The sequence below is a fragment of the Cydia amplana genome, chromosome 25 (assembly GCF_948474715.1).
Source record: "Cydia amplana chromosome 25, ilCydAmpl1.1, whole genome shotgun sequence".
Taxonomy (NCBI): Eukaryota; Metazoa; Arthropoda; class Insecta; order Lepidoptera; family Tortricidae; genus Cydia; species Cydia amplana.
In genome coordinates, this window is record NC_086093.1 from 3679595 (window position 1) to 3706220 (window position 26626).

Sequence of the window (26626 nt, forward strand, 5' to 3'; positions counted from 1 at the left end):
TCTTATTTGATGATAATATTGATAAGCGATGTAGCGAGGCTAATGATATAGCATAGCTTACATAAATTTAATAAATAGTACCTTTGTTTACTCAAGATTTTAAAATAACCAAGTTGCGGCTTATGAAACAACATCTCTAGAAGATATCCCACACTAATTGACTATCCTCATACAATAGGGCGATGTATGGTCTTGAAACGTGTTTCAGACATGGCGATCACAAATTCGCACATAAGTGCTATGAAGAAGAAAATGTTTATTTCACACAATCCAACGGCACACTCGTCAAAAAGAAACTTATGTTACCTACACCCGATAAACAAGATACTTTGAGTGGTGTTCAATGCTCAAAAATATTTAATGCACTTATAAAACAATATAAACAATACGGAAAACAAGTACTTTGTTAGACTTATAAATATGTAGTATTTTTGAATGACAGAGGTTTAAAGCGTGAACTTCCTCGATTTAAAACTATTTGAAGTTGTTGACTTATGCTTAAAGATCAAATCACCTATTAATTATGATCTCCTGCGCCCTCACACACTTGAGCTAAATTGTAACTCCGATATTGAAACATAAATACATCAGACATTGGCTATGTTGAATTTGTGTTCATGGCTATGCTTTAGAAATATTGATCAGTAGATAGGTACGTTCAGTGCCTTTGAAGCGATCTCGACAATAGAAGGCCACTTTATTTGTAATCCCTTGTTTTGTGGGTGCACCTTGCATAGTATGTAAAAACACAAGTTATTTTAAACGAAGTGGGATTAACTGCATTTATTTAATATGGCTGACACGTTTAAAGGTATCGTGGTGTAGGGTCTAAAGTGATACAGAGGACAAATTCACATAATATAGGTACTCCATTGGTTTGAAGATAAATCAAGACAACAGCGAAAAGAGAGAAAGAAACATTGGGTCTACGATTTTCAATTCAACATACGTCTCGTGAAAAAAAAAAACACTACTCATTGTAAACTAGTGATTTTGTTTACTTATACTAAGACTTAATTTACGTACAAGCATAGTTTTAGATTTATAAAGAGTATATTAAACTTTTTAGGTGTGATCATTTAGAAAATAAATTACAACAAACTAGTTTACAAAGCAGGATTTGAATTCGGTAATCACTTTCTTGATATCGGTGGTCAAAAAATCCACCGAAACCAAGGAAATCAACACGAGTGATGTCAAAATTAATCGCTTTTTAGCAATTACAGAAATAGTAGGAATGATACAGAGGAGATGTAATAATGATGGGTTTAGGTACTTTCTAGGATTTCTTAATCACTTCCATAACGATAAATGCACTAAAACTGTGGGAGAAAATTGCACCACCGATCTCAAAAAAACATAGAACCAAATCCACCGAATGACAGAGAAACATTTAAAAAACTACCTTAGTATACTGTGACTGCACCTCTACTTTATTCAACGGTTAAGGCACAACACAACTAAAGTATACTTTGTTTGAGCCACTGAGTTCCTGGTCTACAAATTTGTAAGAGTACCGACATGGTTTGTAAATTACACCGAAATCAGTCAATAGCCCGGGACACATCGTAAATTTGGTTTTATTCAATGTGTTGAGCAAACACATTACTTTGATATAAAGAATATGATCAGTTAACTAATACCTTATGCGTGAACACCGATAATAACTCCGATATAATGCCCCATCTTGAGTAATCATTTTTTGTTTCAAAAAATCTGGGCGCGGGACACGCCCACCGAACATCATTTTTCGCATTTGGATATTTTTTTAATGTATTATATAAATAATAAATAAGTAGTTTTATAGTGTCCCAGACAGAATATATGCTGAAAATCATGCCTGAATTAATTCAGATTTATTGAACAGTAAATTCAATAACTTTTTGCCCCGGACACGTAAAAATGGCCCTCCTGAGAAATGCCCATAATGTAATGTTTGCCCGCATTTTAGTTAGTAATAATTTATATGGTTCAGAAACGCGTCACTTTTCATGATTGCCATAAAACAAAAGCTAAACTAACCTATCTATGTATAGGATAACCTTACGAAAATCCTGAAAAGTAAACGGTTTCAGTTTTATGACTAATGATAATATGACAAACAATTCATTATGAATTAAAACTTTATAGGAAACAAACCCCAGTTATTATATTAGCCAAGTTAAAATGAAATGTTTAAACTAAATGAAGTCCCAAAAGTAAGCTACCTTTTATTAGGGTTAAAGAGAATACCTAGATACGGAGTTACATATATCTCATCTTTCTATCTATCTAGCTTTATTTTGCTTGCTTGCTTGGTGTTATCTTTGCTAGAATAACACCGCACCATTACGTTTCACAACGCCTGAAACAAGTCGAACAAGTGGCAACCCTCTACAACCCTCTACCCTTCAGGGAGTAGGTGTATCAAGTCATTTTAGTAACAGCCGGGACGCCCCCAGCGCCTGACGCTGGTCGAGCTGCGGACATACTTACCAAAAGTTTACCGCCGACAAACTTTTTACTGTAACATACCTACAGTTTTTTGTGGTATTTGTGATGATTATTGTATAGGTGGGTGTGGGCATATTTTCGTGTGTAAAGGTCAAGGTTATTATTTTTAATTTGTGATTAGTTTTAGTTTTTATTGGAATTTTAGTTTATTATTGGGGCATAAAAAGGCAAACTAAACTATAAAAATAAACTACATATTCTATTATATTCTAAATGCATTATAAAACTTAAAATAACCTTAGAAATAAAATAAAAAAATTATATTGCATTTTACAAATATGCTTACATAATGTACTCAACTCAAAAAAAATAGTGTAAATATGTAGAGCGGTTATTAAGTAAGTATATCTCGAAATTTTAAATTTCTATGGGATTATTTTATTCCTTTATTTCAGTCACATGCAATGAATCTCACTTCAGATCTCATCCAATCGCATCAGATTTAATAATAAATAAATAAATTCGTTCTGTTCAAGTCAGTGCAAAGTTATCATAGTGACACTTGCACCATTCCACTAACTCGGGGTTAACCGGTTAAACCTGGAGTTACCATGGTTACCACTTCAATTTGGCACTGGGTTAAATTGGCGCTAAGACGGACTCTGACTTTTAGGTAGTTAAAGTTAGTCGAGCTATTTTCGCCTATCCTGTAATAAATAGCTCGTCGGTAATTTACCACCAGAGAATCAAATTAGTAAACGATACGGGTGTCCCAAAAACGAATAGCTATTGTCACTATTATCTCCTCATAATGGACTATGGAGTCTCCTCTATAATGATCACTTGGGTAAAAGCATTAGTCCACTCTAAACGTTGAACTGGGTCCTGATGTTTAATTGAAGCACGGTTATTTGGAAACAAACAGTTTATAGACCATGGTAATTACGCTTCGCATCGATGGAGTTATAATGCTATATGTATATTGTGCTGGTGCTACTTTACCGCACTAGTGCGATAACACAGACAACATTACTTTATGGCGATAATTAGCATATTACGTAACTATGGCGAAAATTTAAAGGGCCATATATTATGTACTGTAAAACGATGTACGATACACGTGCGAATAGGTAATTTGCAAATCGTGTCGATTTAAAACACTCCCTTCAGTCGTATCGTAATGTACTAAATAATATTATAGATGGATTCATGGGTGGATTAATTATGTAAATGTATAAAGTGATCGGACTTATACGAGAAGTGTGGTAGGATACATTATTTTTAAAAATTGAAAAATGATATTTTGGCACCATGTCGGTTGTCTCTTATAGCAAAGATTCGTTAATTTTGACAAATCGTTTTGAAACGAACTTTGCTAAATTTTTATATGTGAACGCGAAGAGCTGATCTTCCATACAAATGAATTTCGAACCTTTTTGTACCGACACATTACTTATATTTTATACTTTATACTTTCTCTGATCAGATCGGGGAAATCCTGAAGAAAGACCAGGTCAAGAGCACCCTAAACCAGCGAGCGTGTATGAGGAATGTTATGAAAGTAACGGAAGCGAAAGAGATACGTCAGGATCGTATCAAGTGGAAATCCGTGGTCTGAGGCTGCCTAAATTTGTGCCCAATTAAGATCTATAAAAGCTGAATAAGCGCTTATACAGCTCTTATGCAGCTTTTATATTTACCCTCAAGTGTATTAGTACTTCAATATTCGGCTGCTATACAGGTTATCTGTGCTACTTGGGCTGCCTACCTCTCCGGGAAATAGGCGTGATTATATGTATGTATGTATAATAATAGCTAGCCTGCCCTGAAGCTGACCTGAGTTGGTCAGTACCGGCCGCGTCCCAAGGGAACCGCCGCTGGTATATTTATAATTCACAGGTTCGTTCACCTTTCCGGACTTGCTTCTTTGTCTTTCTAGTCAATAACAGGCTTTGTTATAGGCCACTGTAAAATACGAGGTACAAATTGCTATAGGATAGTTTTTTCATATTCTTTTATGATTCTTTTATATTACATGGTGCTACTTTCCCGCGCTAGTGCGGGAATGAGCACTTTTCCGTGCCTATATCGAAAGTTTATATAGCCATAATGTATTGTAAGAGCGTGCGACTTGCAATCCGAAGGTCGTGGGTTCAAACCCCGGCTCGTACCAATGAGTTTTTCGGAACTTATGTACGAAATATCATTTGATATTTACCAGTCGCTTTTCGGTGAAGGAAAACATCGTGAGGAAACCGGACTAATCCCAAAACGGGCCTAGTTTACCCTCTGGGTTGGAAGGTCAGATGGCAGTCGCTTTCGTTAAACTAGTGCCCACGCCAATTACTGGGATTAGTTGCCAAACGGACCCCAGGCTCCCATGAGCCGTGGCAAAATGCCGGGACAACGCGAGGAAGATGAATGTATTGTAAAACGTTGTACTATACACGTGCGAATAGGTAATTTCCTACTTATCGCACTTGTATCGAAAATAACTATTTACATTTATATAATTTAAAATTAAGGTTTGGCGCAGTCGGTAGGATGGGAACCTACGCTCCTAAAATTATACCGTCAGTTTACGAGAAACATAGTGTCATGTAACATGTATATTTAAATCGTAATGTTATGTTATATTGAATATATCTTGAATTCGTACCATATTTACTTTTTATTTTGGTTGTAATTTACATTTTGACCGGTTTTTATATTATTTTTATTTTGATCTCAATTTTAATGTTAACCGTAATTCTAAGTTTAATTGTAATTCAAATTTTTTTCTTGATTTAAATTTTTAATTTTTGGTCTCAATTTTAATACGTAATTCTATTTTTAATTCAACATGTGAATAAGTTTTTGCTTTCAATTATAATTGTATATTTAATTTTAATTTGGATCTCAATTTTAATTTTAATGGTAATTATAATTTTATTAAGACATGTAAATTGGCTTTATCTTTTATCTTTAATCTTTATTGTTTGTGAGAAATGGGTTACATTGCCAGTTATAATTACTATTGTAACAATATTTCATGGACTCACCAAGACTTACATTACAGGTGTACAAACAAATATTTCCTAAGAAATAAATGAGTATGAGTATAATTATTTATACACGGGCCACGCTGAAAGTTCTTAGAAGTTGCCACTGAGAGATTATATGTATACTTAACAAGAAGAAAACATTCGCTGATTCTGAAAACCTATGCCATTTTTATTGTGGGGTGGCGTTTAGTACGTTGCCGCTTTTGAAAATGACACTTGGCAATGGATTATAAAATATGTGTAGGTAAACGTAAGTTATAATGCTAATGAGGTTGGAAACTGTCATAGATGGCGCCATCATAACTTAATTGCCCCTTTTTCTATGAGATTTGGCTTAAAGGGCTGGCATCCAGGTCATTAAAAAAACAAAAAATGAACACAATTCTAGGGACTGACAGGGCAAGCTATGATGGCGCCATCTGCTAAATACTTCGAACGGCAAACCCCATTAAAAGACCCTCCGGGTACGTCATCTACCTACCTACTATATATATTAGGTATTTTCCGTTCTACTTTTACTTCTAAAGCCATCTCAACTTGTGAAATATAGTTCGCGAAGTTTCGTAAAAGTCACATTTGACTTATTTCCTGTTTCCTGTGCTTGGCCCCGGCCCGTGGATAACTTTCTGCTTATCTTTTTATTACTAAATTACACACAAAAAAGATTAAATTAGATTACCTGCCCGACGCGCGGCGTATCGCGCGGCACACCATATCTTTTGCGCCTTTTTAATTTTCTGGCCTTACGCCCCCTCTTGAATAAAATAATTATAATTATTAATCAGTGCCCAATAAAATTTAATCGACCCTACACTAAGCTCGACTAGTCACCCAGATATTGATACAAATAATGATTGCAAACTTGCACCTGTGACCCGCCCTACTTACTAGTACATGACAAATGGTGCCCCGAAATTGGGGTCACACTATGTTTACCTGCTCGTCAATCATCGGCTATAGGTATTATTGTTTGTCGTACTAACGAGTCTTTTGAAGTTTCGTTGTCGAATTAAAGGCAAAGAGTAGTATAATATATATATGATTAAAGGTTATGTTTTCTTTATGGCGTAAGAGCATTTTCACGCAAAGAGGTGTAAAATACTACCCGGCCGCGTAGCCAACATGCCAATCGCTTACGCTCCGTAGCGATCGAAACGCAACTGTCACTGTCGCACTAATATGGAAGCGTCGAAAGGAATTATCGAAGCGATAGCGATTGTCACTTTGGCTAGGCCGACCGATCACTTCGAGTTTGGCGATTGTTCGTTACATAATGACGTTACAGATACCTACAATTAGGTTAGTAATTTGGACAAAAATAATACCGTACTGTATTTAATTTAAACTTGAAGCTATCGTTATTTATGGAATGGGGGGTTAAAAATCATAATGGAAATTGTATAACAAATTAATTTGATTTAAATTAAACAAAATTGTAAAACATTTAAAACAAAATTTCAATTGCTTATCGCAAAAAACTGAAAAAAATCGTACTTGGAAAGTAAATTGCCTCAGTGCAGAAACGGCCTCACTTTCTGCACACTTTTTAGAACAAGAATGACCAGATGGTCATTCTGACAGAGGTCAGAGCATGAGGAATTACTCGAAAGCCCGTTATATTTTGCGTTGCTTTTCTTCATTATAACCTAGAAATTATAATGATTAAGAAGTCCATCTCAATTTAAGTCCATCTCAGTTTTGGGCCTAATAACTTAACGAAATCGACGGTTTTTTCAAGTTCTTTTAGCAACCTAACCCCTAGTGTAAAAGTTCATACGATAGCAAGACGTGCGCTCGCATTTGCGTTATCCTATTTTTGTATGGGATTTTGAACAGAGCGCCAAGCGGGACGTTTTGGACACTCAGAATGACACTTAACGCAAACGCGTACGTCACGTCACGCTATTAAATGAAATGTACACGGCTGTTTTCGCGCAGTGGAAGAATTTTCTGCTATGACGACCCAAGCCTTCAATCCTAAGCCCGAAATTAAGGTCACACCACAGAATAAGTAATAGTATTATCATACAGAACGGACACGCACCGCCCCGCCCCGACTCGGATTACCTCGCCCCGCGACTGGCCGCGATATGAATGTGTGCGTAATCGCTCTACTGAGAGCATGTCAGGATTCCGTCAGATACTCAATGACGCGTGTACAGACGTGCCGCGCACACATATAAACGCAAATCATTTTTGATGTATGGCGTGGTCACACTATGTTTCCGAGCTATGTTTACCCGCTCGATCGTCAATCATCGGTTTTATTATTGTGTCGTACTAAAGAGTATTTTCAAGTTTCTCTACGTTGATGATTGCCGGCACGTTCGTTAGTTGACTGGAATAGTAAATTGGGTCACAAGGGAGCAAAATTATATTTACGGTAACGGCTTCCGGTTCGCTAAAAAGACGTTTTGCCATTCAGTTCGATTAAAATTACATTCTGAGCCTATTTATTTGTATAAATTAATTAATTTAATTATTTCCGATAAAGTTAAAGAAGAATGAAGTTTGCTTGTATAATATTTAAAACTTTTGCGTTTTGAACACATATTACCTCACATTTATAGACGCGTGCCCATCAGTGCATGCAACCTCTGTGTCGAAACGTCGATAAACAAAGGTAATAAAATAAATTTCGTGATAGACCCGTCTATTACATACATACATACATACTCGTACATATAATCACACCTATTTCCCGGCTGAGTAGGCAGAGACCACGGATTTTCACTTGCTACGATCCTGACATATCTCTATTAACCTTTTGGACGCCAATGCCCGATATATACGCAGCGCAGGTCCAACGCCAAAGACGTATTAATCGGTCATAGACCACAGAGCAACATAAACCTAGGTGCATATGCATAAAGTTTAATTTAAGTTTTGACACTTCGGTGAGGTGGCGTCTGAGAGACAGCTTTTGTGTTTGACACGGCGTCGAAACCTTTATTTATATAATTGCTTGTTTCAGATCATATAAGAATGGGCGGGAAAGCGGGACGAACTTCAAAACTCGCAGCGACGGTGCTGCTGGTAGTCAACTTCGTTGTTATGGTTGGTACCTCTTGCCTTAAAACAATCTTTTATTTTAATTTGTAATTATAAACGGAAATAAATGTCATATTTTAAAGAAAAAGTGACGAAGCCCTCCAGTGGTGAAGGCCGGATTCGAACCGGCGTCTTTAGCAATCCGGGCTAACGCAGGAGCGGATCGGGTTCGTAATAGGAGGTGCAAGCGCATATTGCTTGCCTTAGAGTTGGTCAAAGACGCCTAGTCTTAGTAAGATGGCATATAGTCGAGAAATTCGGATCGGTTCCGCCGTGGCGGGATGGCCAAGGGGTTCAAGGCGTTAGCCCGGATACAGTGTTCACTTGTGCGGTGTCGGCATTTACGCAAACATCAAAGGCGTCGGTCCACTGTTACTTTTTACACTGTGGTAATACCAACAGAGCAACCTTCGCTACTGAAATATTCAGGAACTGAAGGCCAGATTTGCTTAGGCCTTCGGCTTGGGCTGAGACCTATCACGCGATCATTTTGCACCTGTCTCTAGTACTTTACTTTTTTTTTTCAAAATATACTTTATTCATGTAGGCCTAGCAACAAGCACTTATGAATCGTAACATACTTATATATTATCTTAAGCTAATTATCACAGCAATTTATTGATGTTATTATTCCATAATAATATTGGATTATTATACAATTCAAATTTAACACAAATTTAAGAATTTCACAAAAGGATCGTCAAACATGAAAAAAAATTGTATAAAAAATACTAGTCTAGAATGTTTCTAGAATAAAATCTAAATGTCAAATAAATAAATAAAAAACACAAAAGAAGTACATACATCGGAATATCAATACTTGAATAAGACCTTGATTTCCGGGCTTTTGATCTCAAATGTTTCACGCTAGACCGGCCCGGGGCCGGGTCGGATTCCGGCGCTTCGTTTTCTATGAAAAGCACGACGTGATCGCCGATCAGCCGTCAATAACATGTGGGACGTCTCAGCCCGGGCTATCCTCTAACCTAGCGGTCGGCACCCCGCGGCCCGTGAACCTGTCACTTGCGGCCCGCGAGCCTCCCTGGCTATTTTGTATATAATATTGACAAACGACAATCTGATAAAGTCATAAATATTAACAAAGTGCGGCCCGCGTCAACTTCGTTAACTACTATGTGGCCCTTGGCTGCTAAAAGGTTGCCAACCGCTGCCCTAACGTGCAAATTGTGGCTTTCCGATACGTAGGTAATTCGGTTTTCCTCGGTTACTTCTTTAGTTTCCTTTACTTTTCTGGCCCCGTAGCCAACCTGCCAATCGCTAACGCTCCGTAACGATCGAAACGTAACTGTCACTGTCGCACTAATATGAGCGATAGAGAGACATAAAGCGATTCGATGGCGAAGGGATAGCGATTTTCACCTTGGCTAGGCCGCCTGGTTCGAGCTCATATCTATTTATTTATGATATATATTGAGTATTTATTTTATTTAGGTTATATTTATATATGTACGCTTTATTTTTGTTTATTTAAGTATTTCTATTTATGTTTACATTATTTGTAGCAATGTGTATTCAAAACTTGCATTTCATTAATTTTAGTGATTGTACACTCTTGTTTTTGTTTGTCATTCATCGTTACTTCTGTTTTGTTTTATACGTTTCCTCAAAGGTTAACTGGAAGAGATCCCATACAAGGATAAGTTCGTCTTTGTTGTATATACTCTGTAACTATGTTTCTCGTGTTTTTATTTCCATGTGCAATAAAGTATATACATACATACATATATACAATACATACTTACGATATTATGAATAAAATGCTGAAACTAAATTAAAACTAAGAATCCTATAGTAGTTTATGCAACAGTGATATAATAAGGGTTCTTAAAATTCAAGGGTCGAAGTTACAAAACGAGACGTAGTCGAGTTTTGTAAAAAAAGACCCGAGAATTTTAAGAACCAATTATGAGCTGTTGCATACATTACTTTTTCTATGACAGCTGCAGCAAAAAAAAAAAAAAAAAAAAAAAAAAAAAAAAAAAGAGAGTTATTATTAAAAACAAGAGTTATTATTAAAAAAAAAGAGTTATTATTAAAAAAAAAGAGTTATTATTAAAAAAAAAGAGTTATTATTTAAAAAAAAAAATGAGTTATTATTTAAAAAAAAAAAGAGTTATTATTGTAAATGAAAACATACCTCTTTCAATCAAGATGATCGGAACTTGTATCTTTAAAAAAAATAAAGCAGTTGTATTATACTCATAAGATGACTGCTAGCAGTCATCTTATGAGCCTATAGACAAAGCATTCAAATGACATTGCTTTAGATATCACTGTCAGTCATTTAATTGACACATTTAAGTGCTGGAGTAGAAAAAATATATTTAAAATTAAACAAGCAATATAAAAACTACTCGAAGAGGCCCCGCCGCACAACCCCCGGCGCAAAGGTGGCCATCACACTTGCTGCGTTACCGCGTTGAATTGCGATGGACAGTCTTATTCTCATGAATTATTAATTACAATTGATTTGTTACAGATGGCGTGCGGAGCGGTATTCGCGTTCAGCCTTTGGGTGATCGTCTCACCTACCACACTCTCGCCGGTCATCGACAAGATTGACAGCCCTGTGGTCAAGGTAAACTAATGACAGTGGGGGGGATACTCCTCCTTTCGGGCTTTCTAGACTCCGTTCTCAGCATTGCTCCGAGCAATTATTAGGGTTGACACAACTTGAAGTCCCTTTGGGTGCACGACCACAGATAGCCGAAAGGGATATGCCATACAAAGGGAACGTGATTCGTCCCTGAATAGAGCTGCCAAACTTCGGTTTTGTAGGAATGCCCTTTCTATACGGTAGTGCTATTATTCATTCTGTGGAATCTGTGGCAATGAGGGCAACGCCAGCAATCCAAAACGGGGCACTGAACACCGTACTACTAATAAGTTCTATGTCCACCCCCTTGACTTAAAGCTCTCCTGCTCATGTGAAAAGCTTGTTACAGACAAAGGCAAAATCATTTTTACATTAATAATTTACAAAAGTAGCAATAATAGGTACATGGCAGTCAAGTTTTTGACTTTTTCTTGACTCAAATATATATAGAAACCCAGTATCTGCATTACTCTCTAACATTATGAATAGACATCATCATCTTCCTCGCGTTGTCCTGGCATTTTGCCACGGCTCATGGGAGCCTTGGGTCCGCTTGGCAACGACTCCTAGGAATTGGCGTGGGCAATAGTTTTTTACGAAAGCGACTGCCATCTGACCTTCCAACCCAGGTAAACTAGGCCCTTATTGGCATTAGTCCGGGTTCCTCACGATGTTTTCCTTCACCGAAAAGCGACTGGTAAATATCGAATGATATTTAGTACATATCAGTTCCGAAAAACTCATTAGTACGAGCCGGAGTTTGAACCTCCGGATTGCAAGTCGCACGCCCTTACCGCTAGGCCACCAGCGCTTCGCTAGGCCACCAGCGCTTAATATTATGAATAGACAAAAATGTAATTTAATAGACGCAGTAGTTGCAAATTCGATGTTCTATTAATAGTTCCTCGGTGTCAGCCGCGCGGCGGCACCGTTCCATCGACCATTCCATAATGCGAGGCTCCTATTCGAGAAGTGCAAAGTCATAGGTATGGCTCCGTATTTGTGCATCCAAGTAAATAGGTCATGTATACAGATTTGGGTTCTTTTCATTTCTTTATACAAACGTTAAAAACATTATAGCGTCGAGATCGATTTGACCAGAAAGTAGGCTTCGTTTTGATGTAGGTACCTAACTATTATTTGAAACACATGGTTTTAAGGAAAAATATTTCCATAAATGGAAAGAAGCACTCAGATAAAACCAAAAAGAACATTAGTAGCGCCTGGTGTCATTGCTATCGTGATATAATTTCCATTTCTTAAAAGCTGTATGATGAAAGCTTTTAGTAAAATTTACCCAAATCGTTACCCGTTTTACGAAATATTTTTGACCCAAAAATTACCCTTTTTTATCAGAAATCGCCCCAAAAATCTTCATTAACCGACATAAAAGTGGCATGTCACTTATCGGATCACATATCACAAATTGCCGTATCATGTTCGATACGTTGCGGAACCGGGTCGCCCGGACAAAGCCGGATCCGGGTCAGCTGATGAAGCAATGAATGTACCTAATTGTTATCTAATAATGGTAATTTGGTAATCATTGAGGGTGTGTGAGGTATTGGGGTGTTAACCTTTGCCACACCGTGTCAAACACACAAGCTGTCACTCAGACGCCACATCATTGAAGTGTCAAAACTGAAGTTGAACTTTATGTATATGCACGTAGGTCGATGTTGCTCTGTGGTCTGTGACCAATTAATCGGTCTTTGGCGTTAAACCTACGGTGCGGATATATCGGTCATTGGCGTCCAAAATGTTAAAGGATTATTTTCCATCGTATTTTCACGGAAACGTACGAATGTGTCTTGCTATTTCAGTTAGTCTCGGTACAAAAACTACTGAGCTTGACTGAAGTGGCATGATAAATACGAACCGAACGAAGATCAATCATATTTCCGAGAAACTATGATTGAAAACAATTATGCACTACATTTATTTATTTATTTATTTAAACTTTATTGCACAGTAAAAAAATGTACAAAAGGCGAACTTAATGCCAGAAGGCATTCTCTACCAGTTAACCCTCGGGCCAAACAGCCTAATACATCTGTACTTCGGCAAGATAGTTCTTTAACTGAAATAAATGGCATACCTGTAAGAATAAAAATCGGACAAGTGCGAGTCGGACTCACCCACCGAGGGTTCCTTTACAAATTAAACTTATTTTTCTTTCTTTTTTTTTAAGTTTTCAGATCTTTTCCTGTAGGTACCTACTTGACATGTTTTGTAAGACGATTATTATTTGCCAAATTCAGTAGTCCTAGGTCAACGGAAAGTAGGTACCCTATATATTTGTTTTTTTTTGTATACTTTCTTTTAATTGTATCTTAACCTGTCTTATGTACAATAAAGTGTTTACATACATACATACATACATATTTTGATTCCCTTGAGAGTGTGGACATAATTATCCTCTGGCCGCCCAAAGACCTATAAAAGTCTCCCGTTCTATGCTAATTTGAATCTTTATTTTGACAATTCAAAACTCCATTTGTCTTGGCAAATTGTGAACTCTGGGCGGCTGAGGATATACGGATTTTTGCGGCACAAACGGCCGTAACTTTTTTTTACGTTAACTTAGAAGTGTGATTTTTTTCACAGCTTCAAGCGAGTGTTTTAATTTCAACTCAATATTTCCACGCGTTTGGACGGACAACAAAGTGATCTTATTTATTTTGGGTTCAGTTTTTTTTCCTTTTCACCTGAAAACCTACCTACGGATCCCTAAAAAGTGACCACGAGCCTACATTACCTATACGTTCTTTTATGTGTTTTATTTTTTGGACCTAAAGGTTCAAAAGCTCTTTCTAACAAAAGCGCTTGGGTATAAAATGCCCACGAAATCGTTCCACACCCTGGCGGCCTAGCCAAGCTTCGTCATCGAATCGCTTTGTGTCTCTCTTATTCCATATTAGTGCGAATGTGACAGTTATGTTTCTATCGCTACGGAGCGTAAGCGATTTGCACGTTGACTAAGCGGCAATCGTTCGGGGAAAATGGAGTTAAGTCGTGTTTTCGATTGCAGACCCTGCTGGCGCCTCACACGTTGACCGCATCCCTGGGCGTGGCTCTAGCTCTGCTGGCGCTGTTCTTCTTCTTCGTGGCCTTCATGGGGTTCTGCGGGGCGCTTACACAATCACAGTTCTTGCTGGTCATGGTAAGATTTGTTCTCTATTGTTTCCCAAATAGTTTTAAGCCATAATGTATTGTTAGTCATAATTCATTTGGTTCGGAAACGCGTCTCTTTTCATGATTGCCATAAAACAAACCTAACCTAACCTATCTATATGATAACCTAACGAAAATCCTGAAATGTTAACGGTTTCGGTTTTATGACTAATGATAATATGACAAACAATATTAAAACACACATGCCTTAAAACATTATGACTTAAAACTTTACGGGAAACAACGGGACCCCGGTAAGATGGAGAACTGACACTAAATAGTTTATTTAAGTGTGGAAGAAATTACGGGCACTATTAAACCTCCTCCAGCACCCCTAGCATATGATTGGCGCGACAGTATCTCGTGGCGAGATAGACTACCCGCCTTTTTGTGTTAATAAAAGACAAAGTAATATACTGTCGCGCCAATCATTACCCGGCAGGCGACCTACCTCAAATCGTTGATACTTATATATAAATTTGTTTGCTGAAATATATTATTTGTGATATTGACCGGAAAAAGGTACCTTTTAGCCGCCGGCACTTTTAATACCACATCGGTGGCAAACAAGCATACGGGCCGCCTGATGGTAAGTAGTCACCGTAGCCTATGGACGCTTGTGTTATTTACGCCGTTATGTGTGTTCATTTGGCTTGGCGCAGACTTTAAACATTCCTTTTGGAAGTTGGTTTTTCTGAGTTTGAATGCTCTTTGTTTCATCTTCAAGTTTTCAAATTAAATAGGTAATAATATTGTGTTTACAGTATTCAGCACTTATTCTGCTACTACTTCTACTGGAATGTGCGCTGTTTTATTACTTCTCGTCTACGCTACTTGAGGTCAGTTCTTATTCATTATAGAAGTCCCTTTTAGAACCACTTGCACCATTCACTAAGCTGGGGTTAACCGGTTAAACCTAGAGTTACCATGGTTACCAGTACAATTTGACACTGGGTTAACGATTTAACCGCTTAACTCAGGGTTAGTGCATGTACCTACAAGTAAATTCAAATCTTGTGTGATTTTGGGGACTAGGTACCTTTACGCAAGAAGTTGTACATAATACACGCTCTGCTAGCAATACTGATATGACGTGAAAATCCGATTCACAATAAAAATATTTTTACCATACCTACCAGCCCGTAAAGGTTCTCTTTATTCTTCAAAAACTGATGAGAAAGTTTCATTTTATCCTTTTGTTTTCAGAAAGGTCTACTTAGAGAAGATGGACAGTGGACACACGCGCTTCGCATCGCGTTTACCTGCTGCGAGAATGTCAAGTAAACTTAGAAGCTTCTTTAAAATGCACTTTTAATTTAACCCCTCAATGTACCTATAATTTATCCCCTGAATTTAATTTAACACCTTAATTTAATGTAACCCCTGAATTTAATTTAACCCCTGAATTTAATTTAACCCCTAATTTTAATAAAAAAATACTGAACGTTATACAATTATAATTGCGACTGCAGTAACAAATCCGACAAAATTAACCGTTTCCTAGAATTGAAAGATCATAAATCATTTATCCGTTGGAACCATGGTGTTACAGATGTTTTTAGAATTCAGAAAGTACAATCATTAAAATTCACACGCTTCTGATTAGCTTCAGAAGCCCAGTTAGTAAAGAGCGATCGGACCTGTGTTCCGAAAGATCGCAAGTTCGAGTCTTGCACGAAGCGGTGAATTTTGCATGTTTCCTTAAATATAAAAATTCATTTGAGCTAGCTACGTATAGCTCAAATGAAAATGCTTCGGGTTTTCCAGTGCGAGTACAACCGAACCAGCTAAGCTACCGTGGTCCTGCTGCGGCCGTGCCGGCTACCCTGACAACTGCACTGCCGCCAACATATACCAAAAAGTTAGTTCTAGTCAAGCGGTTCTCAATCTTTTTTTTTGACGGAACCCTTTTGGAAAGCGAATTACTTGATGGAACCCTACAATACGGTAGCGGCATAGTAAAATTTTTCGAGGCGACTAAAGCATAGTGTTCTAAATTCTTGCGGAACCCCTGCAGGGGTGTCGCGGAACACACTTAGGCCTACTGTCCACGGAAGCGTAAGCGTCAGCCGCTCCGTGGACAGAGTTGTGCGGTTTTGTATGTAGGCTGCAAGCAAGCGTACACCAAGCGTACAAAGACGAATACGCGTCTATGCAGCTACGCTTCCGTGGACAGTAGGCCTTAGAGTATGGCTGTTCTAATCCATCATATAAATAAATAATAATGCTCAATAATAATACGTTCATTTTAGATTCCGACAACTCTCAATAGTGCTTACACCCTGGTGGGTGCTGCCTCTGCGTGCGTCCCATCACACGGGCAAGGGCAGCATGCGCTCGGTGTACCCCTTACATTAAAGTGTCAAAAGGGCGTATACTTGGCTTCGGCTCCGCGCACGCCTCCCAAACGTCCGGAACACCATTGTTACGTAATGGGATGGGAAAGACATATGTATGTATGTATGTTGAATGATAATTTCAACGTTTGGGTTATTTCACTAGGACTATCGATTTAAAAAGAAAAAAAAATGTCCCAAAAAAATGACAGTTAGGTAACGCATTTTCACAAAATGACATCCAAAATTTGTATGAAAAAAAGCGGCCAAGTGCGAGTCGGACTCGCCCATGAAGGGTTCCGTATTTAGGCGATTTATGACGTATTAAAAAAAAACTACTTGCTAGATCTCGTTCAAACCAATTTTCGGTGGAAGTTTACATGGTAATGTACATCATATATTTTTTTTAGTTTTATCATTCTCTTATTTTAGAAGTTAGGGGGGGGGGACACATTTTACCACTTTGGAAGTGTCTCTCGCGCAAACTATTCAGTTTAGAAAAAAATGATATTAGAAACCTCAATATCATTTTTGAAGACCTATCCATGGATATCCCACACGTATGGGTTTGACGAAAAAAAAAATTTTGAGTTTCAGTTCGAAGTATGGGGAACCCCAAAAATTTATTGTTTTTTTTCTATTTTTGTGTGAAAATCTTAATGCGGTTCATAGAATACATCTACTTACCAAGTTTCAACAGTATAGTTCTTATAGTTTCGGAGAAAAGTGGCTGTGACATACGGACGGACAGACAGACGGACACACAGACAGACAGACAGACATGACGAATCTATAAGGGTTCCGTTTTTTGCCATTTGGCTACGGAACCCTAAAAGTTGGGGTATTTGGTACCATGGTACCATTTTTTCTGAAAGTCATATCGAAAGTCAAATGGAAGAATACTTACCAATTTCAAAAATGTTTTTTATTTCTATTTCCCAGGACTGTCTACAAACGATAGCAGGTTGGCTACGCCGCTACCAAACAGCGGCGTACGCGTCGCTTGTAGCCACACATGTGATACTGTCCTCGTGTGCGTTGCTGCGGCGACGGAGCTAGCGGCACGCGCGCCGCGGCAGCAGCGGCGGCGGTTAGTATTTGTGGGTCAAACAGATTACTGTGTTATCGTCTTTCCTGTAGACATACACAAGAGTTAAGGGCTATAAAGGTTAATTTTCTTATTTAACCCTTATCCACGTGAAAAGGTCCTCCTTTTATTTAGAGAACTATTTTAAAATCATTACTTACATGCCCACAAGCTGTTAACTATTGCCCACAGGAGAGAAAACTAGTGTGTTCGCGCTAACTGTACATTTTATTTCATCCACTGGACATTCTGGAAATCTAACCCGAGCTCCGAGGGCCACGCCACGCATGCTCCGAGCGTGCACCGTGCATGCTCGATGCTGACGCCGACCGCCGTACATTTGTTTTAACCTATGGTGCGTGCGTTGTGGCCGAAGCGAGGGCACAGATTATATAGGTATATATAGCTGGTCAATCAGGTCTTGTCAGTAGAAAAAGGCGGCAAATTTGAAAAATGTAGGCGCGAAGGGATATCGTCCCATAGAAAATTTGAATTTCGCGCCTTTTTTTACTGACAAGATCTGCTTGGCCAGCTTTAGGTACATAATTAGTTCTTGTAAGGGTTCAAGCTACTCAGCCGCCGCAAGCAACACGGCCGTTTGACCGGCGGCGACCAACGAGGAAGCGTTCGACGCAGCGTCCATTTTAATCGCGGCAATCATTTTATTCCATTTCAATCAGTCATCATTTTAATGCAAACATATGCGAGCGCCTCAGTGCACATTTATTAAATAACTATGTAGGTAATGTAATAAGTATTCATTACAGGAATAAACATTCTTCTCTCCTAAGATATCATCATAATCTTACGATTAATAATCATGATTATAAACTTTTTCATTTCAGCAAGTCCTCAACCCTCCAGGAAGCGGTCCTGGCACGTCTCCCGCGTGTTTCCCGGACCTGGACAAGACGACGTGCTCATGTTCGTGCTCGGCCGGGGAAAACTCGGCTGGGTGGAGAAGACTTAGCTTCATGCCAAATGAACAGATTCTTAAGTGGAGTCCAGACGAGATAATTTTTCGCCAATCTGATAAAATTGTCCGATCGAATCAGGCCGTGCGGACGCAAGCGACAATTTGATTACCCGATCAAATGAGCAGGTGCGGACACAAAAATGCCAATTTTCGAACTTAGTAGGTATCTATGGAATGCAAATTGGTGATTAAATTGTGTACGTGTGGACGCTAGATGAGATTGACGCCAATTATTTTCCTGATCAACTCGGTCGATTTGCCCAGCTCGTCTGGATACGGTTTTAGGGCACGGTTGGCAAGAACTTCTACTTTAGCGTAGCAAACTATCTCACCAGACAGCTGAAACTCTAGGGTTATAAAAAAGACCTTATAAGGTACTTAATATACAGGGTGCTTCCCGTAACAGGAGTACTATATTAAACTAAAGGCTGTACTCCTCAAACTGACCAACATTTTTTGTACAGCAACTTTTAAAAATTATGAATCCTTTAGACTTCCTCTTTTTCATACAAAATAAATATTGCCTTCAATGTACGCTGACATCAGTGTGTTTGACGTTTCTTGTCGCGCTTTAAATATAACAAAATTTGCAATACATTGCGTCTTAGAATAAACTTTAAAGTGTAATAAAAATCAAAACGCGAGTTATTTTCAAAAGTTGCTGAACAAATGTTGGTCAGTTTGAGATGGTTTGAGGAGTACAGCCTACAGTTTAATTTATTGCTTCTGTTACAGGAAACACCCTGTATTACAAATGAAACACTGCCATGAGTTAAATAAGATTTATTACTATTTTAATAGAATTTGATAATGCCTTTGTGCTAATACTTGTACCTACTTTATACAAAAAATGTAATTTCTGCTACCGGTAGTAATAAAATAAAATTAGTGCACTTAGGTACTTAACCTGACTATATTCGTAGCTCAAAAAACAACGGGTTGCACTCCGGGAGTGCCGGCAGAAGTGAAAACTCAATGACTAGTGCAAAATGTATGCAGCACTATGTATAATTTGAGGTTAACGCCATCTAGCGTTATTTCGTCGCATTACTTGAAACCCCTAAGCACATCACTGTTAGTACTCGAGTTATATTAGTACCAGTTAGAGGGAAACTCACTAGATGGCATTTAAATCAATAAAGAAAAACACAATGACATTGTAACAGTTTTCGATCAGGTCACGTGTCGGTCTTACGTCTTACGAATCTTACCTCTCGCGAGTTTAACATTTTTTCCCCATCACAAAAAGTGCACAGCGCCGCTAAAGAAGTTTTCACTTCAAAAAGCTTAAGAAGTATGCTCATACTGTCAAATAGTAGCCTTTTCAAAATGATTTACGAAAGAAAATTAAGATGTTTGTTTTGTAATTGTTGAATATGCTCAATAAACTTTATTACGTGACCAAAAAAAATATATTTTATTGTATTTAGCTACTTATCGTCGGGTGAGAATACGTTTGTGCCATACGCCACTTACATTGGTTTACAGGACAGCGAAAAGAAGCAAAAATAAATGTTTCTCGAAAAGTTTTACATTGAATAAATATAGAACTTATTTAACATTTAGTCACATATGTTTACTATTTATAGTATCAAACAAATATTGTGAATATAGTGGTAATCATGAAATAAAAACATTTATATTATTGCCATATCCGTTTTTGATGAGTAAATGTTAAACGTACAATGTATGATATGACACAAAAGTGTTGGTTATGTCACACTTTTGTGATAATTTTCTGTTAACCGAGTGTAAATATACTATACTAAAATGCGGATATGGCACAACATTTTTCAAAAATGTTGTTTTTCAAAAACCGATTAGTGTCAATTATAGCATATTTTTTGTTATTTTAGAAATCATTAAAAAACGGTTTTGCTCAAAAATGGATATGGCACAAACGTATTCTCAGCCGGCGTTATAGCATAGCGAGAATATATTTGGGCTAAATAATTAATTGTTAAAGTCAGAATAACAGGCGGCCTAGCCAAGATGACGGTCGCTATCGCTTCGCCATCGAATCGCTTTGTGTCTCTCTATCACTCTTCCACATTAGTGCAACAGTGACAGTTGCGTTTCGTTCGCTACGTAGCGTTAGCGATTGGCATGTTGGCTACGGGGCCAGGAATAACCCGGTAGCAACTCTTTGCTTAGCATGAAACTTTAATGGCTTCCCAAGGAGCCTACGAGGGAGTGAACTGAACACGCGAGTCTTGCAATCACAGGCTGTGTGCATAGTGATTTAGGTCAGTATAAGTACATGTAAATAATTTAGTAGTTTAGTAAAAGCCCCTTTTGCATATAGTCGACTACAGAGAGCTTAACGAAAAAAATAAAAAAATAAAACTAAAATTTGTTTTTCTGCCTCTTTATCGGTCGAAACAAGTAAGAGCTTTAAAATATTCGAATAAGCAAAAATTTGGAACAGTTTGACACTTTTCTAAAGTTCTACCGTGTAAAATTAGTTGGTAAACTTTTCAAAAACAAAAGCGAACCGTTGGTAGAAAACATCATTCCACTTTTTTTAGGTATGAAAACCACTTATTTTAAGAAAAAACTCTGGCATAAATAACTCTCTGTCTGATGATCCTCTGAACATAAAAATATACTTCTACTTCGTGTTTTAATATTGAACAGTCATTATAAATATCACAAAAACCTACACAGTCTCACGATAAATGTCAGACAATTGTAAAATAATTGTCCCTTGATCTATTATTAACCTGACAATGGTTGTAATAGACCCGTCACGTACCAGGGAGCCAGGATCAATAGCAGGTGACCTAATTGTAGGCTGGATCGCGTGACGCCAGTCATCGGGATACCGGGATCCCTATTTGACATGCGTGCAAAGTTAGAGCGATAAGCGAGCTGTCAGAAAGTTTTGGTAGATTTTTTAGTTTTTGAGTCGTTTTTAGGGTTCCGTAGTCAACTAGGAACCCTTTCTTACTCGGAATACGAATAATGGGTGTTGGTGACCCGTCTCTATTGTTGTGCCGTCGGAGAATTTCCGAAATTGTGAACTATCCAAATGGAAAAATACTAAATACTTCTCATATGTTTGTATGGCAATCGAAATTTTCCATTACCAAAATGAAAGTTTGCTTTGTTTTCTGTAAAAATTTCCGAAAATCCAACTTTTGCAAATACTTATTCCGGACCTTGCATCTGGCACATACCAGGGACCCAGGATCAATGGTGACCTAATTACAGACAAAACAAAGATAGCGTGAGAGCGTGACTGCGATGAATATATATAATAATGGGCAATGGCGGTGCAACTTGCACGACTAGCGGGTCAATCAATATTACTTTTTTATTGTATTTATTTTCTATACTTATTAATATAATAAATGTGAAACTAACCCTGTCTGTCTGTTACCTCCTTCCAGCTTAAACCTAAACTGAATCGCTAAAGGACTCCGTTCGCTCCGTCCTTTAGCGATTCTGTTTAAATAGGACCCTATTTAAACAGAATCGCAATAAGGACGTCATGTTAAGGCCCCTGGTGGGCCCCTGGAAGGATAAAGGAGAGTTTTTATAATAGATATCATATACACTGACAAAGTTGCGGGGAGAAGGTATAGTCAGCATCAAGTGATATATAGTGACGACCAAAGTAGCCGAATTGGCACCTTTGTTACCATAGAAATAAGGATGTGTCTCGATTTAATTGGGCACTTTGGCCATCACTGTTTGATGCTAACTGTACAAGTGTACAATTTAATGATGAATTATAAAGGATAATCTGGGGCCTTATTCGACATGCCAATTTTGACGTCGCATGTTGAAGTTCATTTGAATCTGAACTATCGTGGGTTGTCGAATAGGTAAAGATCATTATCTGTCAGTGAATCTCATGTAAACAAATCATTTCATCGCTAGACTTGATTGTCTATTGGTATGGCCGCCATGTTTGGATTTATGACATTTAAAAGGGGATTCTATGGCATAGAGTAAACTGCATTTCTATTTTCTATAGTTTTTTGATTCCTCTACTCGACGCAAGATGGAGTTACAGTCAAATTTTGATCTTGGCGTTATAAAAATAAACCGCAAGAACATGACATGCAGTTGCGTTGGTGTAGATCTATCATGAAAACGAATATATGACAATTGTCCAGAATTAAAAAAAACTTGACAATAAACATACAGCAATACATATACCACTAAATGTCAAAAAGAAAACAGATTTATTATAATTACTAGGTAACAAATTATATATAAAGTTTAAATTTTAAACCAATCGTCGTGGTTCTTAGCAATGAACTTCTTGTAACTTGTGTGAAAAATATCATTTGATATTACACCAATTACTTTATGGTGAAGTAAAATATCATGAGTCATGAGGAAGACGGAGTAGCCAGTAGCCACAATAAGCTATATTTTTGTCCTCTGGGTTAGATGGCAGTGAAATAGGGAGAGACAGTGAAGAATGCGGCAAAATAAGCATTTATTGTGTTGTTAGTAGTTAGTAGACTAGTTTTTTTTTCTAAAAATGAAAATTGACGCAACAGCAAGCTCATAGCCCCCTATGAGCCAGTCTATTAGGTGCAGGCTTAAGGGCTAATCCCGGGGGAAGCGGAGCGTCGGCGACTAGCTGGTGCATCTGCTTATTAACCTCTTCTCACTTTTACCTCAGGTCCTTTGATTAATAAATTAAGGTAAAATTCGTAAGAACTAGTGCCTGTGTCATATTCTAAATTGGACGCTATGCCTAATTAGTTGTTATAAATTAAATAAAATAATTATTTATTTAATTAAATTTATAACAACGCAACGTGGGGTTATTCATGATGAATTTTAATGGCTTATATAAGACAGCGGTCGTATATTGCCTTAGAAATTTGGATTTTGTCAGTTTGAATGAACAGCAAACTGGAGACATTGAGATTAATTTTAAACTTATTATTTTAGGTGTTCGTAAGAAATAAGGTATTGACAGACATTGACGGAAAATCGCGAAAACCCGGCCAGGTGCGTCGGACCACGCAAAACGGAGGAGGATTCCATACTTACTTCTTCTACCATGTATCCATATGCCAAAATAGCAACAAAAAAGCCGAACAAAAATACCGTTTCTTCGCAGCACTAGATTTCAGTCCTTTTTTTAGAAAAGTAATATGTTTAGGTACATAATATATATATGTAAGTAATTTTGTTATGTGAAACTTATATGTTGTGTTACGAGACTTACGAGTAGGTAACTTTAAACTTTAACAGCCTAACAGATCCCAATAAGGCCTAGTTTACCGCCTTAGAAAATCCTGAAATTATGAAGGATTTGTCTTGGCTAGTTTTTAACAACAAACTAAGTTTTTGAAAAACTAACAGAAAAATATATATTACCTATATGCCTATACGTAAAAACTAGCCAAGACAAATCCTTTATAATTTCAGGATTTTCTACACAGCACAGAACTTGGCACCCATATAGATCTCAATTCTTTTGTCGGCGAGTCAACAACGACACATATTCTCAATATTGAACTTGGCTCTCATTTCAGATTTATGTTTTTGTTGGGATATCATTACTTTTTGTACAGAAATTACTATAGTATTCATCATGAAAGCAGTTTGCCTAAGCTGAAAAGGAGACCCTCGCTAACGCGCGGTTAATTGCCAAAAAGTTTCAGTTTCACATTTTTTCTTTTGTATACGCTTTATAGTCTACTTTCATTCCAAATATCAAGTTTCTAAGTAATCTAGAAGTGGGTTAGGTTTTTGGTCTATAAGTTTTTTTTTTCCATCGATATATCAATAATTTCCAGTTTTCAGATTTTTCCTTCTATATGCACCTAATAGTCTACCTTGCCAAATATCAAGTTTCTAAGTAATCTAGAAGTGGGTTAGGTTTTTGGTCTATAAGTATTAATTATTTTTTTTTCCATCAAAATATCAATCATTTCCAATTTTCACATTTTTCCTTCTATATACACCTAATAGTCTACCTTGATGCCAAATTTCAAGTTTCTAGGTCACCTGGAAGTGGGTTAGGTTTTTGATCTATATGTCAGTCAGTCACAAAAATGCCGGTTTTTAAACGTTAATTTATCAATAACTGTTTGAGCTATGTTTATGAAATAGTGTATTTTGAACAAGCTAAGGGACTTGAATACATGTGCCAAATTTCATGTGTGTAGGTTAAGTAGGTTTCAAGTTGTGAAGGGGTCAAAAGTAGCTCGAAATGGTTCGTGTAATATTACACACGGTTGCTGCGTCGCCAGTTCCTTTTTCTTTGAACTTGGCTGGACACGCTACCGCGTGTCTAGATTTGACCCACTTCTCGGGTGTTCAATGAAGCTGAAAATTTACATAAGTACATAATATGTAATATGGGTGACAATACAATATTTTTATGGTTACCATCGAGTTGATCTGATGGTGATGATACAGACAGTGGTCTTTTAAGTCTTTTTAACTTTGTGATAAAACAACGCAACTTAATTATATTTGAAAATATTTAAAGAAAAATACAGTCAGAAATTAGAAATATTGTTATCTAACCTCTCTATCACTCTTGCATATTCGAGCGATAAAGAGGCAAATAGCTGAGTTTCGATTTTCGCACTTCCCGATAGGCCCCTTTGTAAACAAACCGCCTTGATGTGTCTATGTCAAATTATTAATTGTCTGTGAAAACTTGTTAAAAAAAGTTTAAAGCAAAGGCGTAGGCAAAGAGTAGTATAATATGTATATAGCTGGTCAACCAAATCTTGTCAGTAAAAAAAGGCACGAAATTCAAATCTTCCATAGGACGATATCCCTTCGCGCCTACATTTTTCAAAATTGCCGACTTTTTCTACTGTCAAGATCTGGTTGACCAAGTATACCTATATAGCGCTGGCGGTACACCGAGAAATTCAGTAAAATGCTGCAAATGATGTTAAAGGTATGAAAATCGGTACGATTGATCTTTAGAACATTTGAAACAATTTGACCCGAAGCACCAACAAATAAAAAAAAAACGAGAGGAGTTATGACGTCATCTTTTTTTGTAAGGAATAAAAAAATATTGTTTAAAAACCTATCGTGTTTGGTATTAAACGAAAGGGCTTTCTGAGCCGATTCCAAACATATATCACATCATTACATTTCAGTATTTTTTTTAAATTATAATATAAATAATTTTCAAAACATACCAATTAAGTTTGGGATTCTCCAGATACAATACGGTAAATTTTTTTTTGTAAAATATACCTCTAATCTTATACCTAATATCCTCATATCTAACCCTAATAAAGCAATTTTGAAATTATATTCAATTCAATTCAATTCAATTCAATCATTTATTTCAGACATAAGTACAAGTACAAGCCCATATCATTTGTTAGTAATACAATATAAATTAATCTTAATATGCTAATGTTAGTAAGTACACATTAAATTAGAAATAATAATAATCATTACACAAAAATATCTTATTTAATATAGCAAAGACTACCACATTCCAAACACTACCGCTGTACGTGCATCAGCATCCAGTGGTGTTGGAACGGGCAGTCTAGCCTCTCGGCCACCACACGTAGCAAACTGTTGGAGCTCCCGCGCAGCCGCCGGTATACATTTAGGTTTTTTTTTATTTTTCAATTTTACATAGTGTGATCTATGAATCTCTCAATTAAATATTTAAAAAGAAAGCATAAAATTAATATATAACGGTTTTTTTCAGAAAGTCGCTTATATCTCGGAATCTATAAGTCGTAGTAAAAATTGTCTATGTAATAATTAAGAAAGAATTAACCGAAAAAACTCACCTTTAACGTCCCCCCTTTCCCGAGTTCGCCACCCCCCACTCATCTGAACTTTTTCTTACTTAAAGCTTAGATATTACCAAAGGAACATGTAATAGTATTTTATGCAACTGTTGTTTAAGAGAGGTCAAAAAAGGCGAGTGGCGTGAGTAAC

The 26626-nt window shown here is 37.2% G+C and overlaps 1 protein-coding gene and 1 long non-coding RNA gene across 2 annotated transcripts in view; one reads left to right on the forward strand and one right to left on the reverse strand.

Annotated features, from left to right (window-relative positions):
• LOC134659713 (uncharacterized) overlaps nucleotides 1-26626 on the reverse strand; it is a 247646-nt gene that overhangs the window by 134650 nt on the left and 86370 nt on the right. The gene's annotated exons all lie outside the window — the stretch shown is intronic.
• LOC134659644 (CD63 antigen-like) lies at nucleotides 8456-18722 on the forward strand. The gene is made up of 8 exons (XM_063515321.1): nucleotides 8456-8534; nucleotides 11029-11127; nucleotides 14177-14308; nucleotides 15084-15158; nucleotides 15526-15599; nucleotides 16087-16180; nucleotides 17598-17745; nucleotides 18588-18722. The coding sequence occupies exons 1-7, from the start codon at nucleotides 8463-8465 to the stop codon at nucleotides 17712-17714; spliced, it is 663 nt and encodes a 220-aa protein (XP_063371391.1). The 5' UTR covers nucleotides 8456-8462; the 3' UTR covers nucleotides 17715-17745; nucleotides 18588-18722.